At 41.5% G+C, this 25,563-nt stretch overlaps 1 protein-coding gene and 1 long non-coding RNA gene across 7 annotated transcripts in view; one reads left to right on the forward strand and one right to left on the reverse strand.

Moving 5' to 3' along the window:
- ADAMTS9 (ADAM metallopeptidase with thrombospondin type 1 motif 9) overlaps positions 1–25,563 on the reverse strand; it is a 169,921-nt gene that overhangs the window by 46,493 nt on the left and 97,865 nt on the right. Inside the window, exons 29-30 of the mRNA XM_024746320.1 lie at positions 7,036–7,203; positions 1–174 (exon numbers count right to left, since the gene is read on the reverse strand). Coding sequence (XP_024602088.1) covers positions 1–174; positions 7,036–7,203 — 342 coding nt within the window. The remainder of the gene's footprint in view (positions 175–7,035; positions 7,204–25,563) is intronic.
- On the forward strand, positions 85–25,195 carry LOC112400525 (uncharacterized). 6 transcript variants are annotated; one of them, XR_003003417.1, is made up of 11 exons: positions 85–192; positions 7,325–7,764; positions 11,146–11,337; positions 12,020–12,122; positions 12,445–12,535; positions 15,326–15,413; positions 15,575–15,664; positions 21,002–21,139; positions 21,734–21,920; positions 24,063–24,219; positions 24,840–25,195. It is a non-coding gene; the product is annotated as an uncharacterized LOC112400525 (long non-coding RNA). The 6 variants fall into 6 exon arrangements; XR_003003415.1 differs by lacking the exon at positions 24,840–25,195 and having other exon boundaries at positions 24,063–24,312; XR_003003418.1 differs by lacking the exons at positions 24,063–24,219; positions 24,840–25,195 and having other exon boundaries at positions 7,325–7,625; positions 7,699–7,764; positions 21,734–22,850.

Genomic DNA, 25,563 nt, shown 5'->3' on the forward strand with positions numbered 1-25,563 from the left:
TTCTTGCCATTCATCTGCCCTCCAAGCGTAGAGTGGACACAGCGGGGCTTGGCAGGCGCGCTCTGACTCCGGTCTAGTGTATGGGTTGCACTCGGTCTCTCCGGCTATTTTGTGTGTTCCCAGCTGACAGCCCACATTTCTCCGCCGCACGCCTTGGCCACAGGACACTGAGCACTAAAAGGACAAGAGCGCGTAAGTGGGAGCTTCGGGTCATTTGGGGGAGGGAGTGATCATCGGGGTGGAGAGGGTCACAGATCTGGGGACCGCATTCCTAATCCAATGACCCTCACAGCTATCACAAGGCTTTCTAATTTCCAGTGAAAGGGACCCAAGAGAATGTCTTAAATCTGCAAACTCACTGCCTATCAAAGGCGGTTGAGTGAGGAAGAGACTCAAGTTAGGGGGAAATCTTTCAGGTTAACCGAACTCTTGGACAGTGGAATAGGCTAGGGGAGATCATTCCGAGACATTCAGTACAACCTAGAAGTAGTGCTGCCACGTGAAATGAAAATCCCAAATGATTTCTATCCTGGAAGGTTGAAGGGTCTTGAAAATTGGAGATACAGTTCTGTACAAGAGAATTTCTTGGCAGATGCAAAATATAACTCAAGGAGAGTAAATCACTGAAGATTTTAGGGCCTTATAAATAGAATTTGTTTCTTCCCTCTCTTCTTCTTCTTGCTCCTATTCCTAGAGATAGGGAATTTTTTTTTTTAACTATGGAATTCGTTAAAGTATTTGTATCTATTTACAACCTCCGATGAATATACAAAAAATAAAAGCTGACCAAAAAAAAAAAATTTCCTTGGGTGTTGTGTTTTCAGTCCGTGAAAAATACTGTTAATCAGGCTGAAACGTTTTGTTGACCAAGCTGCACAGCACCCTATTAGTCTGTAATTAACTTTCCTCTAAATTAATTTTTTTAATGGTTTCCTCATTGCTGGGTTTCATAATCTCACTTATGGTCAGGCCAAGAATTACTGTCTTTATTAAGCTTTTGACATTCAGAAACTAAAGGCAACATCTGACTGGAAAGAACAGCCTATTACTTTACTTGGCTATTAAAAACTGTTTCCAAGTTTTTGTGATAGCTCAGCTGCCATTCATTTGTCTAACTGAGAAAACAAGCTTAACATACACTAAAGCCATATTCCTAAGAGGACGGTCTTGGTAAAGAATAGAACCACGCTTTTAAATTAGACAAAAATTCTTGTGCAATTAACCTGCAGCAGGAGTCATCCTTCTCTGAGGCTAATGGGAATTTACTAACAAGAAGCACACCCTAATGAATTCTGCTGCATAATATTATTTCCGTTTCAGATTCTAAGAAAATAGGTGGTAGTGTTTAGAAGGCATCTTGGAAAATAATATCATTTCAGATGAGTCTATGCCAGGCAGGAGCTTAAATGTTCACATCAAAGCTAGCTGAAGAGAAGGAAATATTTTGGAGCAGCACAGCTACTATTGTTTGGGTTTAATTGTATTAATTGGATTGAATGAGTTTGTGACCCACAAGGAACCAGACTTTTCAGTCATTATGTTCTTGGTGGAATGAGAGGGTGCCTGATTGCCTTGTGTACAGAGGATGGCCATTTCATACTTATGGGAGCTACGTGTATATTTCCCATTGATTACACAGGAAATGGATGAACTGCAACATAGGAGAGTTAGCACATGAATGACAGAAATCATCAGCAGCCACTGACAATAAACAACAACCAAAATACCCTTTGGCTATTTGAATTTGGGGTCTTAAAAAAATCAAACAGTACCCTTCCGGAACAATGTATCCAAATGGAAACACAAGGAAAAAATGAGAACAATTAAGTAAACAAATTTGAGTTTGGCATAGAGCTAATACATATTCAAAATCTCGTAACGCTTTAATAAGGTAAAGAAAAAGGAAAAAAACGTTAAAGGCTTTCAGGGTGTTTACTATTCCGGCTCTAAGTAAATGAAACTTCTTTTTTGTTACTGAGTAAATTATTACTTACTGTTCAGCAAAGGCAAGGTATTAAGAGCCATAAGCAACCTGTATTTTAAAAATTATTTCTACAATGTTCGATATTTTTTCAAAAGATAAAGGAAGTCTCAGTGATACAGTATGTCACTGTGCCTTCCGATTTCATAGTGTCAAAGCTAGCCCTGAATTAACACATTCAAAAGTTTCGACAGGACTTATATGCACAGTAAGGTGTAAGCCCTGCGTCTGTGAATACTGCATCCATGGTAATCTTTGTTCAAAATGAAGCATACTGCATCAGAGTTAGTTCTCCGCGTTTAACTTTTCTTCCTGTGCTGTCTCAGGGGAGGCAACATTTTGCATACAGAGACAGCCAGGCTTGCTTGGTGAATTCTGAGAGATTTGTGCAGAAGCCCCATGAATAAAACAGCATCAAAAAGACCTCTGCATGACCCTGGAGGTGCTGATGGTGGTGGTGTGTGCACGTGTGCGTGCTTAATTCTTCTTGTTTTATTTAGTCCACCTTTAAGTTATTCTGCAGAATAAAGAGGTTGAGCGGTGTCTATTAACATGTCCCCCTCCTCTGTCCCATCTATCATTTCTGCATGGCAGTCTATTTGTGCCGGTTTGAAAGTAGATGTTTTTAGTTCCAAACTACTGAGCTGGGAGCTGTGTTTCACCTCTCTGTACTCCCTACTGTGCAATGCTAGTATGCAGAACTCACCGATTTAAAGGGGAAACGATGCTTATTTCCACAGATAAAAAGAATCTCTATGGAACTTCTGATGTTTAGGGAATTGTAGTATACACTTGAAAACCTGGAAAGAATTTTACATACTTTTTTCCAGTACAACTATTGCAACCATGGCAGTGACATTATTTAAAAGGAGGGATTAGTTTGAAAAATAACTATATGAACCAACTTTAATAAATAATAACTGGTAACGACAATAGCAAACTTAGTAAGCATTTACTAGCCGAGGCTCTATTCTAGGGTTTCTCAACCTAATAATTCATTTTTGTTGGGGGTGTCCTGTGCATTGTAGAAAGTTTAGGAGCATCCCTGGACTAGACTACCCTAGTACATGTCAGTTGCATTTCCCCTCCTCTGCCAAAGTGAGATAACCAAAACTGTCTCTAGACACTGCCAAACGTCCCAAGAGATACAGAATCACTGCCAGTTGAGACCTTAGTTCTATGCTAAGCATCTTGCATAAAATATCTTTCATACTTCCTAGTAAACCTTTTAAGTAGATACTCCACAAATAAATAAAGCAAAGAACAGAGATAATCACCCTAACTCAAGCAAAAACAAAAACAGAAAATAGTCCAAGTAAATTCTATCCTAGGCAATAAACCAAAGCTACCGTGGATTAAAATTTGGCTTCCAGTTTAAAATATGGTGCTAATATTATGCAGGCTCTTGTACATCAGCAAGAGTGTGGGTGAAAAGCCTGTATTCAAACAATTCAACATCAATGCTTGCAGTTCAAATACAAAGTAACAAGAAAGCACAAATCGCTAAGGCAACTCTAGTTCTCATCACTGACCATGTGCATATGGTTTCCCTGACTTCTCAAAGGACACAGGCTACACATTTGCCAGGTTTCTCCATTAGACACTTGCAGAATACTTCAGAATCAGACACCACAACCAAGCCGCTCTCATTGTAATTACAAGAAAAATCCCAACCAAAAATGGCTGGTAGATTCATAATGCAATCTGCCAGTTACCATTTTGGCATGAGCACTGAAGAGCTTTTAAAAATTAGGTATTTCTCTGAATTTAAGACACCACTGATACCAAGACACAGTATTACATTTTGTATCACTCAGAAAGAGAACAAGAGCAACTAATTAAATCACAGCCTTCCATTGGTTGTTAGCCCCATCCTGACCACAGAAATGTTAAAATATGAAAAAAACAGGCATCTCAGGATTGAATGAATTCATGATTGATAAATGATGATAAAGTATAAAGTGTTACTTTCATTCTACTCTGATGATTTATTGTTTAGTCCTAATCTTCATTTGTTTGAAAAGCCTTTCTATAGGAACAGGACACATTAAAAATTTTTTATTCTGGAATGCTATATATTTTTTTTTTTTTGTGGTACGCGGGCCTCTCACTGTTGCAGCCTCTCACTGTTGCGGCCTCTCCCGTTGCGGAGCACAGGCTCTGGACGCGCAGGCTCAGCGGCCATGGCTCATGGGCCCAGCCACTCCGCGGCACGTGGGAATCTTCCCGGACCGGGGAACGAACCCGTGTCCCCTGCATCGGCAGGCGGACTCTCAACCACTGCGCCACCACGGAAGCCCCAATGCTTTTGAATCATGTGACTACAAAGCCTTCACATTTATCAAGCTGAATCAAGAAATGGATGCTGATTGTGTCTGAAAATTTCATCCCTCAGCTCTTGATCAAAATCATGTAAACAAACTGAACATGACCTTTTGAAAAAAAAAATGCTTTCAAACTTTATTGAGGATGTTTTCCAATAAAAGCTATTCTTTTTTTGGAAAAATTTCCTTGACACATTCCAGATTTTCAAAAGATGTAAAAGTGAAACATCCCGCTTTAAACCTCAAAACACCAATTCTGAGGGAGAGACAAAGAAGAGTAGCAAGGCTATACTAGTTTCCTATCCCAATATTCTATATGCCTTGTTATCGTCACACATTTTGACATGATGAGAAATTGCAATAATTATTCTCCCTACCTTGAAGATGAGATGACTAGAATGTAGCTACCAGCAGAAAACAGAACGACCAGATATAAAACTTTCTAAACATTGTTGCAAATGAATAATCGTTATTCTTGCTTTATATTACTGCCTTAGGGATATTTCTGTTTACTATGGGATCATTAGTAAACCAATAACCTTTAATCATGCAGACTGTCTTTCTCCATCAGACTCTGGGTCTGATTATTTTCAGGTATGCTTCTAAATTACACAAATTGGATTTTACCCATGCAGCATCTTGTCTTGCCTGCTTTTATAATTCACTTCTATAAATCAAATCAGAGCATTAGAAAGTTGGCCACAGATCATTACGTAACTGTGTTTACTTGCATTTTCCACAAAGGTAACTAGACTTTTCTAAGCAATCCTTTTGAACAGGTGTGGGTCTTTTCTGGGGAGGGATTCCGATAATCCTATTACCTTATGTTTGAAAAAACCCCAAGGGTTCAAACCTAATCATCCCAGCTTTGTGAACAATTTTAGACTTCCCATCAAGATCACAGGATACTAGAGTAAAACTCACTCTGTGTTTACCAATAAAGAGTGAAAGATTCTTCTAATCATCCTTTTATTGAATGAATTGGCCTTTATAATGAATACCATTTACACACTCTCAACTTAATATTCAGGACAAGATGCAAATAGTAGATATGTCCAAGGGACATAAAGAAAAGCAACAGAGCATGAAAGTGTGCAAGAGGACAAGCTAATTAGTGTGGTATCTTAAATAATGTTAGCTGTAGGCTTTTACATGCATTGAATAGCTCCCAAAATAAAAAGGGCTGGAAGTTACAGATGACACTAGTCACTTAAGACAAACCATTAAGGATGACCAGTATGAAATACTGCCTAGAAATCTGGTCCCTTAAGGAAGCCAGAGGAGGAGCTAGCTCTGGCTGGGCACAGATGCTTTGATGGTTAAAACAAAAATAAAAACAAAACATGATCACCATGATAAGAGCATTGAGAGGGATGAGGCTCCCCTGCTGGGGAATGATGCAGGCCATGTTTTATTTCTCTGTGAAGAGAATGAGACTGTGAGGTTTGGGAGACGATGATGGCAGCTCAGGGCATTTAAGGAAAATTCACGTTTCTAGAGGAATTTTCTATTAGTCATGTTCAAATGGAGGATTCTCAATTCCTCCTCATGCTAACACACCTGTGCAAAGCTTCTTTGGGGTATCAGGAATCAAGAACCAGGCCCTGAAAGCATCAATTCTAGAGGCTGCTAACCTTGAACCTAGTTTTCTATTGATTCTCCGGAGTACCTTCATACATCTCCACTGCATAGGAGAGCTACAAATTCAGTAAAACCTTCCTGAATCAGATTAATGGAGAGAAAGAACACACTGAATACAGAATATGTGAAAAGAAATCGGGCCTTATTACTTATAAGTAAGCACCTCAACCAAGCTGAGGAAATGGACAAGTGTGGAGTGACAAGATCTACTTTAAGGGCCACATATGAGTGACTTCTGTTCACCCCTCAATTGTTTATAGGTAAACAGAAGCTTCTCAAGTTCCCTCCTGAATTCAATAGGGAAACTCTCCCACCCAGTTCCTGACTAGGTTACCAAAGGTTTAGAATTAGTAGAGTCTAACTGTAGTCAGTTTCTTGGGTACTTCCTCTCCTTCCCCATTGAATATACACACATCGCACTCATCCAAGTAAAAAAAATATTACTTTTGAGATCTTATTAGATTTAAGACCCCAGAGCTAGGTACATGGCATTCATTACTGCTTTAAATCCTCATAAGAGCTATATGAAGTCAGCTCGCCAAGGTCAAACAAATCACCCAAGGTTGCAGAGCTAGGAAATGACAGAGAACTTCCCCATCTGTCCCCCACCTCTATTGCATACAAGCTAACAGGCAGAGAAGTATTCTCGAATACTTTATATTGACAGTCTTTTCTTTAAGAACCTCAAAGGTAAATTCAGACTCAATTCCTGCCAGGTAACATAGTCAACCTTACTAGAATCTGAATTAGTGGTTTTTTAAGTGGTCAATTGTAATAAAAATGCCATCAGCGAAGGATTGAGGGGCTACTCCGTCCTAGACAGCTGACATCTACATCTACCACCGCTTGGAATTAATCCTCGCAACCCTCAGAACTGTCCTATTGTAGATGGTATCCAAAGTGCCAAGGGCTGAAGCCACTTGCCCAAGGTCCCACAGCTAGCGAGTATCCTGACATCAAGCTGTTTCCCTCCCTGTCCCCAGTCCCCTCTGAAAAACCAAAACCGCGCAGGGAAACAAGCCAGCACACTGGTGTCAGCCACGTGGCCGAAGGTAAGGAAGCAGTCACGAGAGGAGAAGCATTGCTCACCTGACTCCACGCGCCAGCCTTCCACTTGGGGCATCTTCCTCCTCGGCACTTTCTGTGCCCATTTGGCTTAGCAAGGTGTTTACAGTAATCACTTTCTAAATGACTTCCATCTTTTGCCATGCAGTAAACATTTCGTTGTTTATGCCCTCGACCACAAGAGACAGAACACTGAAATATAAAGCAACGGCAAGGTTGTTTTTTTTTTTAAATCACAAGGAATTTGATAAAAACCTGTGTCGTGAGATGTTACGATCATGCCTAACGCGAGTCACCATCCCCCCTCTTGCAGTGCCATTTTGGATAACACCTCAAGGCTCAACACGGAAGGAAGGCAGCAATGGAGAAAACCATGTGGACAGCATGACGGCAGGAATCCTGTTTAGTATCTTGGGTCACTCAAGAACGAGGGTAAATCCTGGTAATTTAGGCCAAAAATGAAGCCCACGAACCTGAAATTACCATGAAATTCTGATTTACAGAAGTCCTACTATGAATTAGTTAGGATTCCTTTCGGACATCTCACTTCATGCAATCGCTGATCAAGACATTTCTTCAACAAACTACCTCACAATTCACTCTTTTGGATAAAGGTGTGTTTCCAAATTCAGCTGTGTCCCATTTCCTAGTGAACTGATTTAAGGAAACTCTTCTACCATTTTTCAGAGGAGAAGCTCTCATTTTCCCAGTCCATTGGAAAGGAGGTGAAAAAGGCATGTTAGAAACCGAAAGGTAAGCTAGCAGGTGGGTCAGTGCCAAGTTTGGGAGGGAGGCATTACCTTTCAACTTTGATCTGCAGGTTCACTGAACTGTTTTAATGTGACCTTGTCTGACCACATCTAAGAAACTTGACTTTGATTTCAGAGTAGGTTTCTCAGAAAGGTTTAGGAATCAAAGGGCTCATGGCATCAGGACAAAAATTTGATATGACAGCTTCTTGTGGAATAGGCAAGAGGCTGGCCCCCATGAGTATGCTGAGATATTCAACGTCCATTGCCTCATTAGCGATTACAGAAGTCATTACCACTTGGAGCATAAGCTTACTGGCTCCCGTTTTCAAGACACATTATTTCCCAATATAATGTCCTTACATGTCAGAGGGAAATGAGCTTAACAATGAAGAGCAAAATGTGAAAACACAACAAAAATAGATTTCAAGTGCCATTTCCTTCTACTCAATGTTTCTAATTTCCCCTGCTAACTCTGTGATTTTGTTAACTTAAATGGCCAAAGTACCCTTTTATGCCTAATAGGTAAATAGCACCATGTAAAACATGTAGCCTAACATAAATCCAAACACTATTACCAAGCAAGCTCAAAGTGATCCCATTCATAAATGTGTCAGACGCGTTTTTCTAGTAAACATAAACCATTATAAAAATTCCAATAATAAAAAAAATTCCAATAGCAGCTGCTAGAGAAATTTAAAATATGTATATTAGTATGTTTGGCTATAACTTTTTACTTTAGGAGATGGAAACGTTGTTTTGAGCTCTCATCTTGTGAGTATTATGATTTGGAGCAGTCATTCTGGCACTAATAGAGTGTACAGTGTGGAAGGAAAGAACTGAATTTAGATATCTACACCAAAACAAAAATATCCATCCTTCAACGTACAGTGTTTTGATGTATATAAAGGCTTTGGGCTATAATTCGAGAAGGCTTTTAGAATGAACCTCCAAGAAGTATACCTATAAACCAATTGTCTAATGACTTACACACAGATAATCCCTGTTATCAGTGACTATTTTAATATTTAAAAATGTTACTTCCACCAAAAAATACAGGCACAGTTAGAATCTGAGGTGAGATCATTTGTTTATTCAGCAAACATTTATTGAGCACCTACTAAGTTTCATACGTTATGCAAAGTGCTGGGAATACAGTGATAAGTAAAACTGATATAATTCCAGCCCTCATGGAGTTTACAGACCAGTGAGGGAGGCCAGCATTGATCAAGTGATGACAAAAATAAATATATACATGCTAACTGAGATGAGTACTCTGAAGAAAACAAGTTGGAGTGGTTGCAAGAGGGCTCTCTGAGGCATTCCCTGGGGCCAGACCATGCAGAGCTCATAGGTCATAATAATATAGTTCATTCTCCATGAGAGGGAAAATCACTGAGGAGTTTTAAGTTGGGGTAAGACACAGTCTGATTTTTCTTTCAAAAATTCTACTTTGACTACCAGCTAGGCAATGAGTGGAAATACAGCATAAGTGGAAACAAGAAAACTGCTCAGGAAGCTAATGCGTTTGTCCAAGCAAGAGGTGATGGTGGCATAGATTAGGGTGCAGAGTGGAGGGGTGAAGGAAGTTGGTGAATTGAAGACGCATTTTTTGAAGTAGGAAGGTCTCCTGGGTTTCTGGTATGGGCAACTGGATGGACAGCGATGACATGAATAGAGATGGGAAAAACTGCATTGGGAGTCAAGAATATATTACTTTGTAGGAAATGAGCTGAACTTAAAGGATATGGATTCATGGGTGGTAATGTGCTTGATTATGGTGAAGAAATAGACATAGTTGTCTTATTAATCAGATGAACATGGGTCAACTTAAAGCAAGTCTACCTTGAAGGATCATCATTTCAATATACAAACGGTCCAGACAAGCTGTCCCTTTGTATGGAGGAGAGAAAGAGAATTGGTGGAAATGCTGATTTAGTAATCTACCCCATTGATCTGTCAGTTCCATGAGGGCAGGGATTATGGAAGTTTTGTTCATCACTATACTCCAGCACTTTGCACAATTCTTGGAACTTAGTAGGTGCTCAGTAAATGTTGAATACACAAATGAAACATATCCCATTTAGTGGTCACTGGAAGAGATAACCGAAAAGTAGGAAGCAATCTACAGAGGCAGAATTAGAAAAGGCACAGCTTTCTCCCATTTATTGGGTGCCAGTCACTGCTCTAAGACTTTATATACAATTATCTCATTTAATCATTCCAAAAACCATAGAGATAGGTACTATTACTGGAGACAAATGGTGTTTTCAAAATGGCACAACCAAAATGCTTTATATGTATGTATCTCTTCCTACATGACTCCAATCCAAGTGGCTAGATGACTGTTGGGAACATAACAGCACAATGAAAATAATTAAGTTATCAGCAACATCACTGATAATAATTCATCTGAGGGGCACCACCGGTGTAACCAACATCTATTGCCCATGAAATGAAGACACAGATGAAGTCGATACGAAATATGAAGCCTTAAAAATCTTTTAAATATCTGGATTAGTTGCATCCCACCCATTCCTATGTGCGGTTTTCTTATTTGGGAACCTCAGTGGAACTGACTTGGAAAACACCATGCAATACTACACATATTATTTGCCTCAAGTTAAGATCTAAAAGAGATAAGGAAATTCACAAGGTATCTAATCTGACAGCAAACACTTTTCATTTCATGCTTTCTAACTTACCAATGAAGAAAAGCAGCTGCTTGTGGAAATTTTCCTATCTAACAGGTTTATTAGTGGGTCTATTATGATCTCATAAAGAAGTTATCATCTTGACAATCAAACACAGGTTTCAGCTCTTCTATTCTGAGGGAAATTTCCATCTGATTTTTTCCAGTCCTTTCCCAGGCAGTGATTTTTGCATCAATGTGCATCACAGATTATAACAGTTAAATTTGGAGTGTCACCTAGTACATATTATTTATTGGCTACGTATCTGAGGGTTCTTGCTCTGGGGAATATTTAATTCCTCATATTTACAGCCAAAATAATCTCCTAGTTTGCCAGTAGGACTCTTGACTTTTTCCTCTGGGGAAACAATCCAACTTGTTTAAGAGAATGATTTCCCCCCAACTTTGGGCAACACTCTCAAACAAAGTAATCTCTGCTTGTTACATAGAAACACCAAGGTCAGTATCTCAAATGCCTGGGCTTTTGTTTCTGTGAGGTCATTCAAAGGGAATGTTTAATGTGGAGCTTTGTTCAGATGTTGTCTTTACTTTTTAGACGAAGGTCTAAGAGTTTAAAATCCTTGCATTTCAATACATCTGGTGGAAACAGAACTGGCTCCCTCTCTAGAGGTAGCTCTGGATGTGGTGTGGATTTCTGTCTCACTGTTCCTGGTGTGCTGTCCCTGGCATTAGGGTCGTCCTGCGTCGGTTCTTTCACTTATACTGAGGGGCTGGGTCTCTGTCGCCAAGAAGCCAGCAAACAACCCCAGTGTGTCTGCTTGGATGAGAAGGGGTGAAGACCTAGAAAGAATGAGATCTCCAGCATTGCCAAGGCTGCTGAGAACCTGGACAGCCAAATAGAGATGGGAGGACCACACGGAATTGGTAAGGACGCCATGAGGAACCAAGAAGGAATAGGAAGGGGAGGGCTTAGGTCAGGGATGCACACAGAATCTGGCTAGAAGGAAGCTTCTCGATGGGGCTAGAGGATGCTGGGGCTCAGAGGAAGCACCGGAGTGCATGGGGTGTGGGCCAGGTCTGCCTGAGTCGTAGCAGGTGCTTACACATACGGGGTAATAGATGGTCTAGGAGGACAGTCCCAGCAGAGTGGGCACAGTTGAGTGTGTCTGTGTGATTCCTATTTCCAAGTGATCTGTATACATAAGATTCTGTTTATATGAAATGCCTTATGGAGGATGTTGATCCACTAGTCCGTATTTCCAACCAGAGGACTGGTTGACAGCAGGTTAGAAGTAAGAATTGAGAAGCCAAGAGAAAGGTCATATACTAGAATCCATTACCAAGCTAAGCCAAGACTCTGATAATCTAAAGATTTTTGACAATCAGGTTGAACCATCACTCTGAGACTGGTGGGCAGAGTTCAGTGGTGAGACAGGAGACTGTACTAATTATTATTCAAGGCCTTTCCCTTGTGATTCTATAAAATATGAAAAAAACATCTAAATCACTTCATCTAAAAAATGAAGTGTGTCTTTTCATAACGACAAGCTCTTCTTTTTCTTTTCAACAAGCTGTTGATTCTACTCTCATTTTGACTTTGTTTAAGAAACATAAAGGCAGACCTCATCTGGCAAGTATGATATCAAAAAGGAGGCAATGCTCAGGCCCATGGTTCAGAACTGCCTTTGCCAGTTATAATGACAAGTGAAGTGAGTATTGCATGAACATCACACAATCAGAAAAGGCAAAGGGATTCCAGCCTGTACCCACTGTTCCACCGGGGGCGGGGGGAAGAATGTGGAGTGCAAAGATAGACTTAGGGATCAAAGTTTCAAATCTGCTCAGCGCAAGACCTGGAAAACCATGTGGGCTCGTCACATAGAAAAAAGATAGTAGCTGCAATCCACATATGTTGATTACTGCTTTCCACACTGTAGGCACTGAGCAAATATTTATGGGAATGAATGAATACATGAAAGCTATAGCCATCATAGAAGTGTACTATAAACCAAATGTCATGTTTTCCTAAAGGTTTCAAGAAAGAACCACCTGGAATCTGACGCCCAGTGCTAACGCTGAACTGATTTGGCAGTTATTTAAATTCAAAGAGGCCACCCCAAAGGTACTCTTTTCAGTTGGAGCAGAGCTATTAGAAATCACACCATGAGCGCTTACTATGAGTGGGACCAGAAGCTGAAGGCTACTGGCTTCTCCTGTTTAATCCCTACAGCAACCTTGTGGCTCAGGTACTATTAGGATTCCTCTTTACAAATAAGGAGACTGAGGATTAAAGAGGTGACCTCACTTGCCCAGGGTCACAGAGCCAGGAAGCAAGCAGCGTTAGCCTTCACATATAGCATGTGTTTTTCCAGAACCGCCATTTTCTTCCCTAAGTTATACTGAAGAGAGGGCTTGGTTAAGAAAACAGGCTGCTCACCCCTGCTTACCCATGGTGATAACAGAAAACCAGGACTTTAAAGAAATGTCCCTTAAGACTATTTTAGAGACCTCTGTGACTCCTTAGTCTCCCAGGAAGAGGATGGTTACACAACCTATTTCTGACTTTAATACTTTCTTCACAAACTCTTTAACACCCTGGGAAGAGAGACGCTGTGAAAAGTAAATACACCATCATGTACAATAATATAAATATAAATAAAGAGCCACATTTCTCTTTGCCCAAAGCCACACTCTGGTTTTCTCTTGGCCATTTGTCAAGGTCGATTCACCTTTGGCATTCAGCCTGATGCCACATAGTGAACGACCATCTCTATTCACTGGTGAACGGCCCTTTGCGTGGTCACGAATGGAAGGTTACAGGTTGTAAATTTTGGCCTGCTGATCCACCAGGGATTAAGCTCTCAAATCTCTGAGCTATAGGTCATCTCAGCAGATTTTATATATATTTTTATTCAGTCCATGTATTTATTTGACAAATTCAATGCTGCGGAAAAGGAGACACGTCATGCTCACTGTCACACAGTAAAGAAGGAATAGACGTAGGCTTACGACTAGGAGCTCCTGTACCTAGCAAGGAACGCTATTTGGTGCCCTTTGCACTGGGGATTTGTGACCAGATTCTGGCGCTCTGTGTGTTGCTTGGGAACCACAGCTAACCAGGCATCCTGATTCCTTCCACTCCAACTCAGTCATGATCACATAGAGCTAGCAGGATGGGCTGGGGCCAGCCAAGGCAGGTGTAGATTCTGCGCCTCTGGCTTTGAGGAATTACCAACACCAATATGAACAAGCATGGGTTTCACCACCTCTTCTTCTAAGGTACCAGTTAAAAACAAATTCCATGGGGTGGCTGTGCATGGGATTCCACAGCTCACCACATGCGTGCGTGTCTTCACCTTGCTCTAAAATGTAGCCCTTCGAGGCACAGGTTTTGGAGTCAGACAGACCTACGTTGGAGTGCTATGGGCCATTTTACCACAGTGCCATTTGGAGCAAGTTACTCTCAGCTCAGATCTGTTCTCTGTAAAATGGGGATAACAGCACTATGTATACGCAACAGGGCTGCCTTACAATTAGATGAGATAATGCATACAGAGCTCTTGGTGCTTTGGCCCGACAGTGTAAAAATCAATACATGCTCACTGTTCCTGCTACTACCACTCCTACTCAGTGGACTCTTTAAAAATATCTCCTAACATGCAGTTTAAAAGGTGAGTATTTAAAAATATATGTTTACTCATGGAGTCTAAAATTAACATTCTAATACAGGCACTGCTGGGTGAACGAGGAACTCAGTCTGGCAAAATCTCCCTCTTGTGAATGGGTGAAGAGCTCTTCTTTCTAAAGGTCACAGAGAAATCCCCAGAGCAGACATAAATGTTGATCAGTCCTCTTCTTCTGCAGCGCCCTTTTCACTCTCATAGACTATTACTTATTAATATGGTCTCTTCTAACCAGAGAAGACAGACAGACAAGAAAAAGAAAGACACCATATCTGAAAGCCACATCTCTTTTTCACTCCGTCACTTCCTGCTCACGCTTATTATCTCAAAAACTCCTTGTGTTTCCCGTTTGTTTTTTTGTTATGTTGTTTCTTTCAATGTCCTGAAGCTCACAATCCACATCAGTGATAACCATTACCAAACACACATTCACTCACTTCCCTGCTCGGTTCAGCTCAGCTGTGGCAGTGCTAAGAGTCCTTTGTCGGAAAGCGTATCTGCTCATTGGAGATGTGAACACGTTTAGGGAAATTTTTATAGGGCTTCTCACAATACAAGAATGGCTCTGAACAGGGGCATCAGGGATCCAAAAGGACCGAGAAGGAAGGAGAGAAAGCTTGGCCAGGAAACAAGGGCTGTGACTTGAGGGCGTTAAGCCAGTGTTGACAGGCCTGCCTGATGGCCGTTCGTGTCCAGGACCACCATGGCACTTATTACCATGAAAAGAAGCTGAGAAAGCATGAGATTGGCAGGGAACACCAAGGAAGAAAGCGGATGTAGGAATCACAGTCATCGCAGCTGGATGGGGCATCGGGCCATCCTTCCAGCCCCATTACCCCCCAGTACGCCCAGCCTTTGCAGTGCTACAAAGGTGGGAGAAAGGGAACTAAGGTTCACACGTCAACTCTTGGAGCACGCTTGAAGGCCCCTGTCAATACTATATCCAAGTAGGTGGCCTTGCATATGCCTCGCAAGGGAGATGGCAGGGCCAGGAACAGAAGGGGAGGCAGTGAGAGATGCTCATGACCGCCACCTCCCATCACCCCGCAAGAATTATGAGGTACTGGGCTCTCCAGCCATACAGCCTGCGGCCTTCTTATTAGAGGTGGGAAATACATTTTAACATGAAATACAGTAGCCTATGAAATTAGCTATGGAACTTGCGAAACCCAAATTGGAGTTCTTCTTATTCTGCAGGAGTGTAAATGTTAGTTTTTCTCCCCATCAAGATAGAAACAAAAACCAAGAAAATTCGCAGAAGCCACACGTGGTGATTTCTACAGCGGACACATCCAGTGGTGCCCTCAGGGATTTGAGGTATATTATGTCATCAGGCTCTGTTACCACTAACATGCCCTCTGATTCCCCATTCCCAAGCACAGTGCCTGTTTTGTAAGGCTTCTTTTCCCTTTCAAGGTTAGACGTGATGATTCTTTGTAACCCAACTTTAGCCAAATCACGATACTGGCATTTTTCAGGAAAGAGGTGAAGATGGTACCAGGACCCACACCCTGTGCTAGCCACAGAAGTATTTCTGAAGGCAGACTGGAAGATGGGAAGGGTAATGGGTAAGGTTTTTGTTCCAGCATCCTTTATTCTCAGCTGTTTCAAAGGTGGGTGCAGAAGAGTCTGAGTGAGTGAGTGAGTGATGGAAAAGTTATGGCTGGTGGGAACAGGGACCCCACGCTTCTTGGCGCTCTGAAGGTGGACTGTAAGGGCCCAGGCTGGAGGATTCAAGGCTACCTGGAGATGTCATTCTGCTAGAAGATGACAGCCCTTGGGTAGACCCACTCATGACTTGGGCTACTGTCCCAGACAGCCAGGGACAGACCTGGGAAGCTAAAGTCACCTTTGGGAACGTTTCTGTAAAAAAGCAATGCAGGCAGGCTGTCTTTGGACTTCCATGCACCCAACCAATGTCCAGTCCTTGAGTTTCTTCCTCCTACCAAAGAGCTTTCAGTCATTTAAAAGACACTAGGGCAGGGTTCATTTAATTGCCTCTTCCAGTCTTGCTTTCTCTGCCTGTCTGGCCATTCCTGCATCAGTTTCGTGTGAAAGGAACATCTTTATCTGCCAGTATGTCAAATGTCTTACACTGAAAAATTTACAACTATTGGGGGAAAGTAGTTCATGCAGTGAATTTGCTTTTGGGTGGATACTAATGCCACCCCAGAATGGAAATATGCATACCTATCTGAGTCTGTAATCAGAGAAATATACCTCGGTGAGAGGGAAAAAGGTCATCTTAACCGTTATTGAATGAGATGTTCCTCCTCCAACTTTGCAATGCTCTACTGGTACTTCAGATAAGACCAAGTTACTATCAATGTGCGCTAGTCAAGTCCTTTGTGGCTTTCCTTGTCTCTTCCTCCTGCTTACCTTTTGCTAAAGAAAAGGCTCAAGAGTACCGCTATGAAAGGATGAGATGAGAAGAAATAAAACCCAGCTAAAATGTAAGTGGCTCACAAGATGGAAGACTGGGCATACAAGTGGCTAAAATCATGGTTGATGGTTTTCTGTGAAATTTAAATGATTCCTGCACTACTCTTGAGATTTATTCTAATGAAAATCCAAGGGTTGAGGCACAAGCATGTGGTAGTTATGAATTCAGTTCTGGAATCAATCAGACCTGCTGTGACCACTGCTATCTATTCCTTTGTGATCTTATGCAAGATGCTTCACCGGGTATGGGATGATGGTGAGTAAGCATCTTAAACCTAACATGTCTAAAACGGACGTCCTGATCTTCCTATTATCTTCATTTCAATCAGTGGAAACTATACATCCACTTGTCCACTGCACAAAATTTGGAGTCATTCCAACTCCTTTCTCTTGTATCCCATATCTAAACTTGGAGCGAATCCTTTGGCATTATCTTAAAAATATGTCAGAATCCTACCACTTCTTAGGACTTCCCTGGTGATCCAGTGGTTGGACTCCGCACTCCCAATGCAGGGGGCCTGGGTTCGATCCCTGGTCAGGGAACTAGATCTCACATGCATGCCGCAACTAAGAGTTCACATGCCGCAACTAAGGAGCTCACGTGCTGACGAAGCCGCCACTAATACTTGGCGCAGCCTAAATAAATATTTTTAAAAACCAAAAGAATCCAAAAAAAGAATCCTACCACTTCTCACCACTTCCACTGAGCACTCTCATGTGAGTTACTCCAGCGGCTTCTAATGTTCTCCCTGTTTCTATCTTGGTTCCTCCTATAGCGTCCCCTAAATTCAGAAGCCAGACTCATTCTTTTAAAACAAATCCACGTTTCTACTCAACTCTCCCTCCCCACCAATGGCTTCCTACCTCACTAAGTGTAAGCAAAAATCCCTCCAATGGTCCTTTTCTCTCCCTCTCCCACGATCAACTTCCATGTTCCCTTCCATCAATTTCATCTCTAATTTCATACCCTACCATCCACACCCCCTCTATTCCAGCCACCTTGGCCTCGCGACTGCCAAGATATGCCTGGCATACTCCCGTCTCCAGGTCTTCACCTGAAATACTCTTCTCCTGGGTATCCACGTAGCTTACTTTTGTATTTTCCCGGATCTCTGCTCAAATGTCACCTTTTACTGGAGACTTGCCTGACCTTAAAGTTACAGTTTCCACCTTCTCTTCCATGCTATTTTCTCTCTTCTTTATTTTTATCCATGGCACCACTCACTTTCTTTCACAATACATATTTCAACTTTTGTTTTATTTGTGATTTATAGGTTATCTCCCCCTCCCCACTAGAATGTAAGCTTGATGAGTTCAAGGATTTTTGTCTCTTTTGTTCACTGCTATCTCCCCAGTGCTCAGAGCAGTGCCTAGTTTATAGCAAACACTTGAATACTTAGGGATCACACAAATGCATGCGTGAATGAATAGTATCTAATAGAGCCTAGAGCCACTTATCTCACAAGAATTTTTAAGGATGAAGCAAACATTCTACACAATGCTCAGTTCATTGGTAGGGTCCAAATAAATAACTCGTGCTCTCTCCTATCGCCTGTGTCTATTCAATCTAAAACTGGCTAAGTACTCTTGTGGTTTAATATTTAATTTATAGTTACAGAACTGAATACTGCACAGGAGACATCTAAGAGGAAGGTTATCTGAGAATATGATGTAAGATAATGGACAGCAAGGGTTGGAAGCTGAGAACTCAGAAGACCACACTGTCCTGCACAGGCAAGGCTAACACTGAAAGCTTGGCTAACAGCCACTGAGACCACCATATACTCTTAGGGTCACAAAATGTTGTTTCTCCTTCCCAAAGATGTCACCTTAGATCGACACTTTTGCCAGATGGAAAAAATGTAGATATACAGACTGAAAATAGACTACAAAGAAATGTAACAGACCAGAATGGGTCCTCTCTAGGCCAGATACTGTCTATCTCCATTCTGGCTGGAAACATCTAAAAGCAAAGCAAAGCAAAACAAAACAAACTAAAGACTTATACCATCTGTTCCAAAATAATGTGTCTAAGTTTGAGCCTGATTTTTTTTAAGTTCCCTTTCATTTAGAAAAATGCTCTCAGAGTATAGGGTATTCAGGATTACAAAACCAACATCAAGGCTGGGACTTTGTAACTGTAGATTGAATTTGATCTCCTGTACACTCTCTACAAGCTGGCCACCACAAGCCTCCCTACTAAGTGAGGTGGTTATTACCCAAATAATAGGATTAGGCCATATTCAGATATATCTAGTTTTCTTAGTTCAGCAGATCTTTCCTTACAGATGTGCTAATTCACATTGTTCTAGCATGCTATAAATGTGCAGGGGAAAACCAACCCTTTTCAGAGCTCTGGTCTGAGAGTGTTGGGTGACGAAGCCCAATATCTGAGTTCCTTTGAAAACCCTTCAAAATCCAGTGAAGTGTTAAAAGGGCCTATTCAAAAATTCAGACCCCAAAGACTCAGTTTCAATGGCTTTTAAAAAGCAGAGGAGAGCTAAACTGGTTTCCACCAGGGCAAGAGCCTATTTTTGGATGTGTCACAAATCAAAATCAGTATTTCTAGAAGTTCTGAAAGCCCTTCCAGAGAGGGAGTGGGAAAGCATGAAGCTGGAGAGTCAGTCGGGTCTGGATCCAAAAATTACCGATTGTAGGATGCTGGGACACTTGCTTAGCCTGCGTGGAGCTCACTTTTCCTACCTGCATAATGGACACAATAGGGACCATTTTGTAAGGATTATATGAGGATTTGCAATAATGCTTACAAGGCACTAGGCCCAAAGCTTGGCTCACAGAAGATGATCCGTAAATGTGGGCCTTTTGTTATTCTTTCTCCAATTCTGGTCAAATCCATCTGGCCTACTGCAGACAGGCACTTTTTTTTTTTTTCTTTTGCAGTACGCGGGCCTCTCACTGTTGTGGCCTCTCCCGTTGTGGAGCACAGGCTCCAGACGCACGGGCTCAGCGGCCATGGCTCACGGGCCCAGCTGCTCTGCGGCATGTGGGATCTTCCCAGACCGGGGCACGAACCCGTGTCCCCTGCATCGGCAGGCGGACTCTCAACCATTGCGCCACCAGGGAAGCCCTGTCTTTCTTTTTATAAGAATTTCCGGTCTTTTATCCAATAAAGTTTAAACATTGTGGGAAGAATCCAATATTTCATTGGAGTTTAGGTCCTACCATAAAACTTCTGAGGTTGATGACAGTGTCTGGGTTCATTTTGCTTGCCTTTCCTCTACCAATAGATTTCTTCTCCAGTCTCAAAGATTTGGAGTCACTATTAGAGTTTATGGTCATCATTGGTGACCTTTTTGAAGAAGAAGAATTGAGATTGATTTTCCTTCTAGGGCCAGGAGATGGATCATCTAAAATGTTCTCTGTGCCACGTATCTCGGAGTTGCACCTGCCATTCTGATCATAAATACGTGTGTCTGTGTGGCAGGGGGGGTCTGAGGTTGGCAAATATATAGCAATTGCCATCTGCTAAAGCAGAAAAGATTTGAAAAGTGGGAAAGGAGAGGTATGAAGGGGTAGAATTTCAGAAACTTTCTTCCCTAGGAAGTTCATGTATTGAAAAGCCAGGTATCTGGCCAGCCAGCCACATATCTGAAAAAGGTGATCAGGGCTTCCTCTGCTAGATTAAAAAAAAACAACTGGTGAGAAAATAACTGTGAAAACCTGGTGGTCTCTACAACAATGATTTATCTTCCCTGAGAGGAGGAAGAGAACAATTTTAAAACCTCTAAGACTTCTCTGACTTAAAAAAAAAAAAAAAGGAATTTGGAATCAAACAAATTTGGGAAATGCTGTAGACTATACCTACTTAATGCCTATGAGAATATGGAAAGGAAAGTTCTGCTGTAAGACACTCATTGAACCACGAGGGAGAGATGATATTGCCCCCAGAGGACATTTGCCAATGTCGGAAGACATTTTTGGTTATCACAACCAAGAGGATATGCTACTGGCATTCTAGCGGGTAGAAGCTAAGGATGCTGCCAAACATCCGAGGATGCCCAGAACAACACCCCACAACAAAGAAGTATCTGGTCCCAAATGTCAATAGTGCCGAGGCTGGGAAACCCTGTTTCAGATCTATTCACAAGTCATGGAACACTTTCTGTACCACTGTCTCGGTCTCTAGTAAGAAACTGGTCTCCTAACTTCCCGGATAAAAATGCTCACTAGGATTAATTATGCTTTTATAAAAGTACTCCCCCCAAAAAACTCCTAAATATTCAACTCTGAAACCAATATATAGTTAGTGCACGACACATGTGCAAATTCTACCATGAATGAGGTAAGTGTTGTCTATCGATATCTATCGATATCTACTTATCTATCTATCATCTTTATACTATCAGTGCTATCAGTTCATGCAATCCAAAAGTATGAACATGTTGGAATGACGCTTGTTTTCGTAGAAATCCCCATCCTCATTTATGCCTTTCTATCCAAAGTTAGTGACCCCTGCCAAGGTTGCCATGCGGAATGTCTATGGACCACGCTGCGCACATCTGTGCACATCAACAACTTCCCCTCCTGGCTCCAGAAAAGATTGAATGATACTGCTTGTTGGTTGGCAAATTCATAGTCTGGTGAGACAACTTTGAAACCTCCTATTTTCAGTTCATTCTTGAAAATATTTGACCTTGCTGGCTTCCTACGATTCCACATACTACTTGATGGAAAATCTGACTCTCCAGAGAGAAGTGTTTTCTGATAGCTAACCACAGTCATTCCACAGGGCTTGCAACTGTGACTTCAGCCTTGACTTCTTATCATGAGTCCTCTCTCTCCTATGGGGACCATGCTGTGCACTATAGGATGCTTGGCAACATCCCTGGCTTCTCTTCATTAGATGCCAGTAATACCCGCCCCTCCCCCCCAAACCCATTTATGACAACCAACGATGTCTCCAGACATTACCCAATGTCCACTGGGGGATAAAAATCACCCCCGACTGAGAACCCTGAATAATCCCAAGGTTTTCAGAAAGTCCTTCAACAAGCTCTCAAAACTGAATTGATTTTAATTCATTCGGTGGGGAGCAGGGCACACAGAGCTTTCTTTTGGATGGGGGGTGGTAAAGGGCCCACTGAACATTAACAGGGTGAAAATCCTAGGCTAAAAGGGTTGGGAATCCCTGGTCTTAGAGAACGTGACACGTACAATGTAAAATCAATTCCTAGGCACAGCAATGAAGATCGCAACTACAATGAAACAAACAGGCTCTTCTGGACAGCGCTTCCTCCCTGACATCACAGTTGTGACCTGTCACTGCTAAGTGGTTCCCAGATGCTTCACAGCTGATTAAGAGACGACCAAGGAGGAAATCATGATTTCACTAAGAAAGTGCCAACCGCAATGCAGGAATAGGTGAGTCGGCTGGGTGAGGGCTTTTTATGAACACAAGGAAAACAAACAGCACATATTTATGGAAAAGTTCTTTAGCTCTCAAAGGATTCTGGGCTTTGACTGGGGAGCAATGGGTTAAAAAAGGGGAGTCTGCATTTGGCCAAGTATTTACTAGAATTTACTAGCAAGACCAGCAATGAAAGTCTGGATTTCCCTGGGAAAAGGGGAGCAAAAAACCACACCATTCCCAGAGACCCTTGCATTTTAGCTGCCTGGGTGGGAGGGGCGGAGGGAGGTAGGGGGGGAGGAGGAAGAAGTTGTTCATGAGAAAAAAGCCAATGAAAAACTAGGAAAGATGCTGTTTACGCTGAGCTCGGACTAGAGCACCCACTTTTATTATGATGTTACAATGCAAATCTGAGATTTAAAACAGCTTCCTAAAATGTGTCAGAATTTTTAAAGCCCTGAAATAAATCCAGACCTACTCTCTGCTTCCTTGTAAAGTAAAATACACACTCTGAACATATTTACGTTTTTTAAGCATTAAAAAAGAAATATTTTGAAAATTTTCAAACTTAAAGAAAAATCCTAAGAACATCACAAAGAACTCCCTCTGCCCCTTATTCAGATTCCCTGTCAACATTTCACCATATTTGCTCCCTCCTTCATCCTCCCTAAATATACACATATATGCCATTATTATTTTTTCTTTTCCTGAAAAACTTGCAGACATAATGTGCCATCATCTCTCAAACTCTAATTTCCCCAAATCAAGGACACTTTCCTACATAACTACCATACAACTCTCCAAGTCAGGAAATCACTATTGATACACCACCAGCATCCAAACCTGTGTGTTTCTTTTTATGATTCTCTCCTGCAAGTTAACTCTTTATTTCCATAGTTTAGGCCAGTGCAATAAGGATATCAGCTTCTGAGCAGTTCATTCATTCACTCATTCATTCATTCATTTCAATATTGTTGATAGTATGCCTACTGCGTGTAAGGCACCAAGCTTGGACAGTGGGCGTCTACAGCCCAAAGGAAATTAAAGTTTGGGGCAATTCAGTAAATGATTCGGTTAAAAGGATTTTCACTTGAAACGTGGTGGCTATGTCTACATTTCTTCCTTTGTTCTAGTTAGAAAAAGGGAGCAAAACTACGTTTTGTTTCGTTTTTTTTTTTTTTGCGGTACGCGGGCCTCTCACCAATGTGGCCTCTCCCGCCGCGGAGCACAGGCTCCAGACGCGCAGGCTCAGCGGCCATGGCTCACGGGCCCAGCCACTCCGCGGCATGTGGGATCTTCCCGGACCGGGGCACGAACCCGTGTCCCCTGCATCGGCAGGCAGACTCTCAACCACTGCGCCACCAGGGAAGCCCTGTTTCGTTTTTTTTAATGTCATCTCTTCCCTCACTTCATCTTACACACCTCCCAAACCATAACCACATCTTAACATGCACTTGCCACATGGATGGAGGAATACATCAGTATTTGGGCGAACGAGGGGCAAAGAACGAGGTGAATGCAAGGGCAGAACTCACAGTGGTTGACTGTCCCACCAATGGGAAGGAATAAGCCTTAGCATTGCCTGAAGAGTTCAACTCCTGTAGCTTAGTTTTAGCTCAAGAAAGAGTATGGAAGATATCTCAATGCATTTAATGTGTTTTATTTCAAGCAGACAGCTGTTAGTGTGAGATCACTTCTTAATAAATTTTAATTTCATCATTTTTCATACTTCACTTGTAGTGCGACAGCATATCACATTCTACAATAAACCTAATCGTACAAACATCTACAAATCCCCTAACTGGCTTGACCAAAATCTAATTTCTCATCCTGATTCCCTATATATCTACTGAACAAAGAAAACACTTAGATTTATTACCTCCAGTTATTCTATTTCTCTTTGTATATTAAAATGTCAGAAATATCACTTAATGTGTGCTTAATAAATACTTCATGCTTTTCCCCCCCCAAGTCTTCTAGAAAGCCCCAATCTTGCTCTTTACCTGGTTTAATTTTAAGAAAAACAATTTTCTCATATTCATCCCTTTAGAGCTCTGAGCAAAATCTGTAAATGGCTCAATAATTCCAGAACGTTTCAAGCAGTTACAATCTGGAAAAACAGAAAATCTTAAATTGTATACATCCTCTTTCCACAGCTTTTCACCACTTCACCAACTAAACAGCAAGATGAGGGGATTATATCTTGGTTACCAAGCTCAGAACCTGGTTCAGCCACAGTTTGACCTAGAACCAACTGGCTAATTTATCTGACGGTGCTAAGCTCATCAAGTAGAAGAGATTAAATGTGATAATGTGAGTGAATTGCTTTGCATAACTTCTAGCAGAAAGTAAACACTCCAAAATGTAAGTGACTGTTATAATAAAAAGTCAAAGCTGTCACAATAATTATGGAATGAAATGCACTGTATGAAACTGAGGGGAAAAAGCTCTTCTGCAGATTTTTTCTGAAAAAATCCATTCATCTACTTTCTGAGATACTTCAGAAGGAGGTGGCTTAGAGAGAGTTACTTGACTTATTTCCCATTTTAGTACATAGACAACCTAAGAGTGAGGATAATAAATGAAAAAGGGCTTCTAAAAACAGACCACCTGAACGGTTTATAGTTTAATTCAGATGTCACCCTAAAGGGGCAAAAAAACCCCACAACTCTATCTGGTCGCTAGAAAAGAGAACTAACTGATGACATCATCAGCCAATTTGCAGCCAATGTCGTTACATACATTTTAATTTCTGAGTGCATCAGTACAGGGTATGAACATGAAACAATCCATAATGGTTTTCTTAACACTGGGGAGGCAAAGTTAAATGACGGCAATTGTAGTGATGGAGGAGACACAGCCTCAACTCTGATTCTTCTGAAGTGTCTTTGAGACAGCTCCATAAACCTAATCTACTCAACCTTTATCTACAGGGCTCAGGGAATATGAAAGTTGCCTTCTTGAAACTTCTCCTTCAAAGAGGGAATGGTCTCTTGGAATTCAAGCTTCTACAAGGTGGCTACCTGGCGTTGTCCATTTTTGCCCTCTCCTAAAAAGCATCATTACACCTTGCCCTTTTGACCCATAGAACACATAAACATTCTTTCTCCTTAACTGAACTTACTGCCATGATGAACTTGAACTCTGAGATGCAAAAGAGGAGAGTTTGTTTTAACAGCTGCTTTTATGTGGAGGCCCTGGAGTTACTACTCTAAAGACAGCTGGTTCTAAAAGCCTCTTTTTTTTTTTAGGTTTGACCATTGTATTTTTCTTTTTTTTAACATCTTTATTGGAGTATAATTGCTTTACATTGTTGTGTTAGTTTCTGCTGTATAACAAAGTGAATCAGCTATACGTTTACATATATCTCCATATCCCCTCCCTCTGGCGGCTCCCTCACGCCCTCCTTATCCCACCCCTCTAGGTGGTCACAAAGCACCGAGCTGATCTCCCTGTGCTACTTTTTCAATGCCCAGCTGTCAGGGAACACCCACTAAAGTGTTCCCAAACAACGGTGCAAAACAGAATGACAAGAGGATGGTACATATTAGATGCAAGGGCATCCTACATAGGGACCCATTACATGCTGACATAGGGCTTTTCTCCCCAATTCATTTTTATGAGTTTACTGATCCCTTGGCTAGTTGAATATTAATT

The sequence above is a fragment of the Neophocaena asiaeorientalis genome, unplaced genomic scaffold, assembly GCF_003031525.2.
Source record: "Neophocaena asiaeorientalis asiaeorientalis breed wild unplaced genomic scaffold, Neophocaena_asiaeorientalis_V1.1 scaffold251, whole genome shotgun sequence".
NCBI classification, from domain to species: Eukaryota; Metazoa; Chordata; class Mammalia; order Artiodactyla; family Phocoenidae; genus Neophocaena; species Neophocaena asiaeorientalis.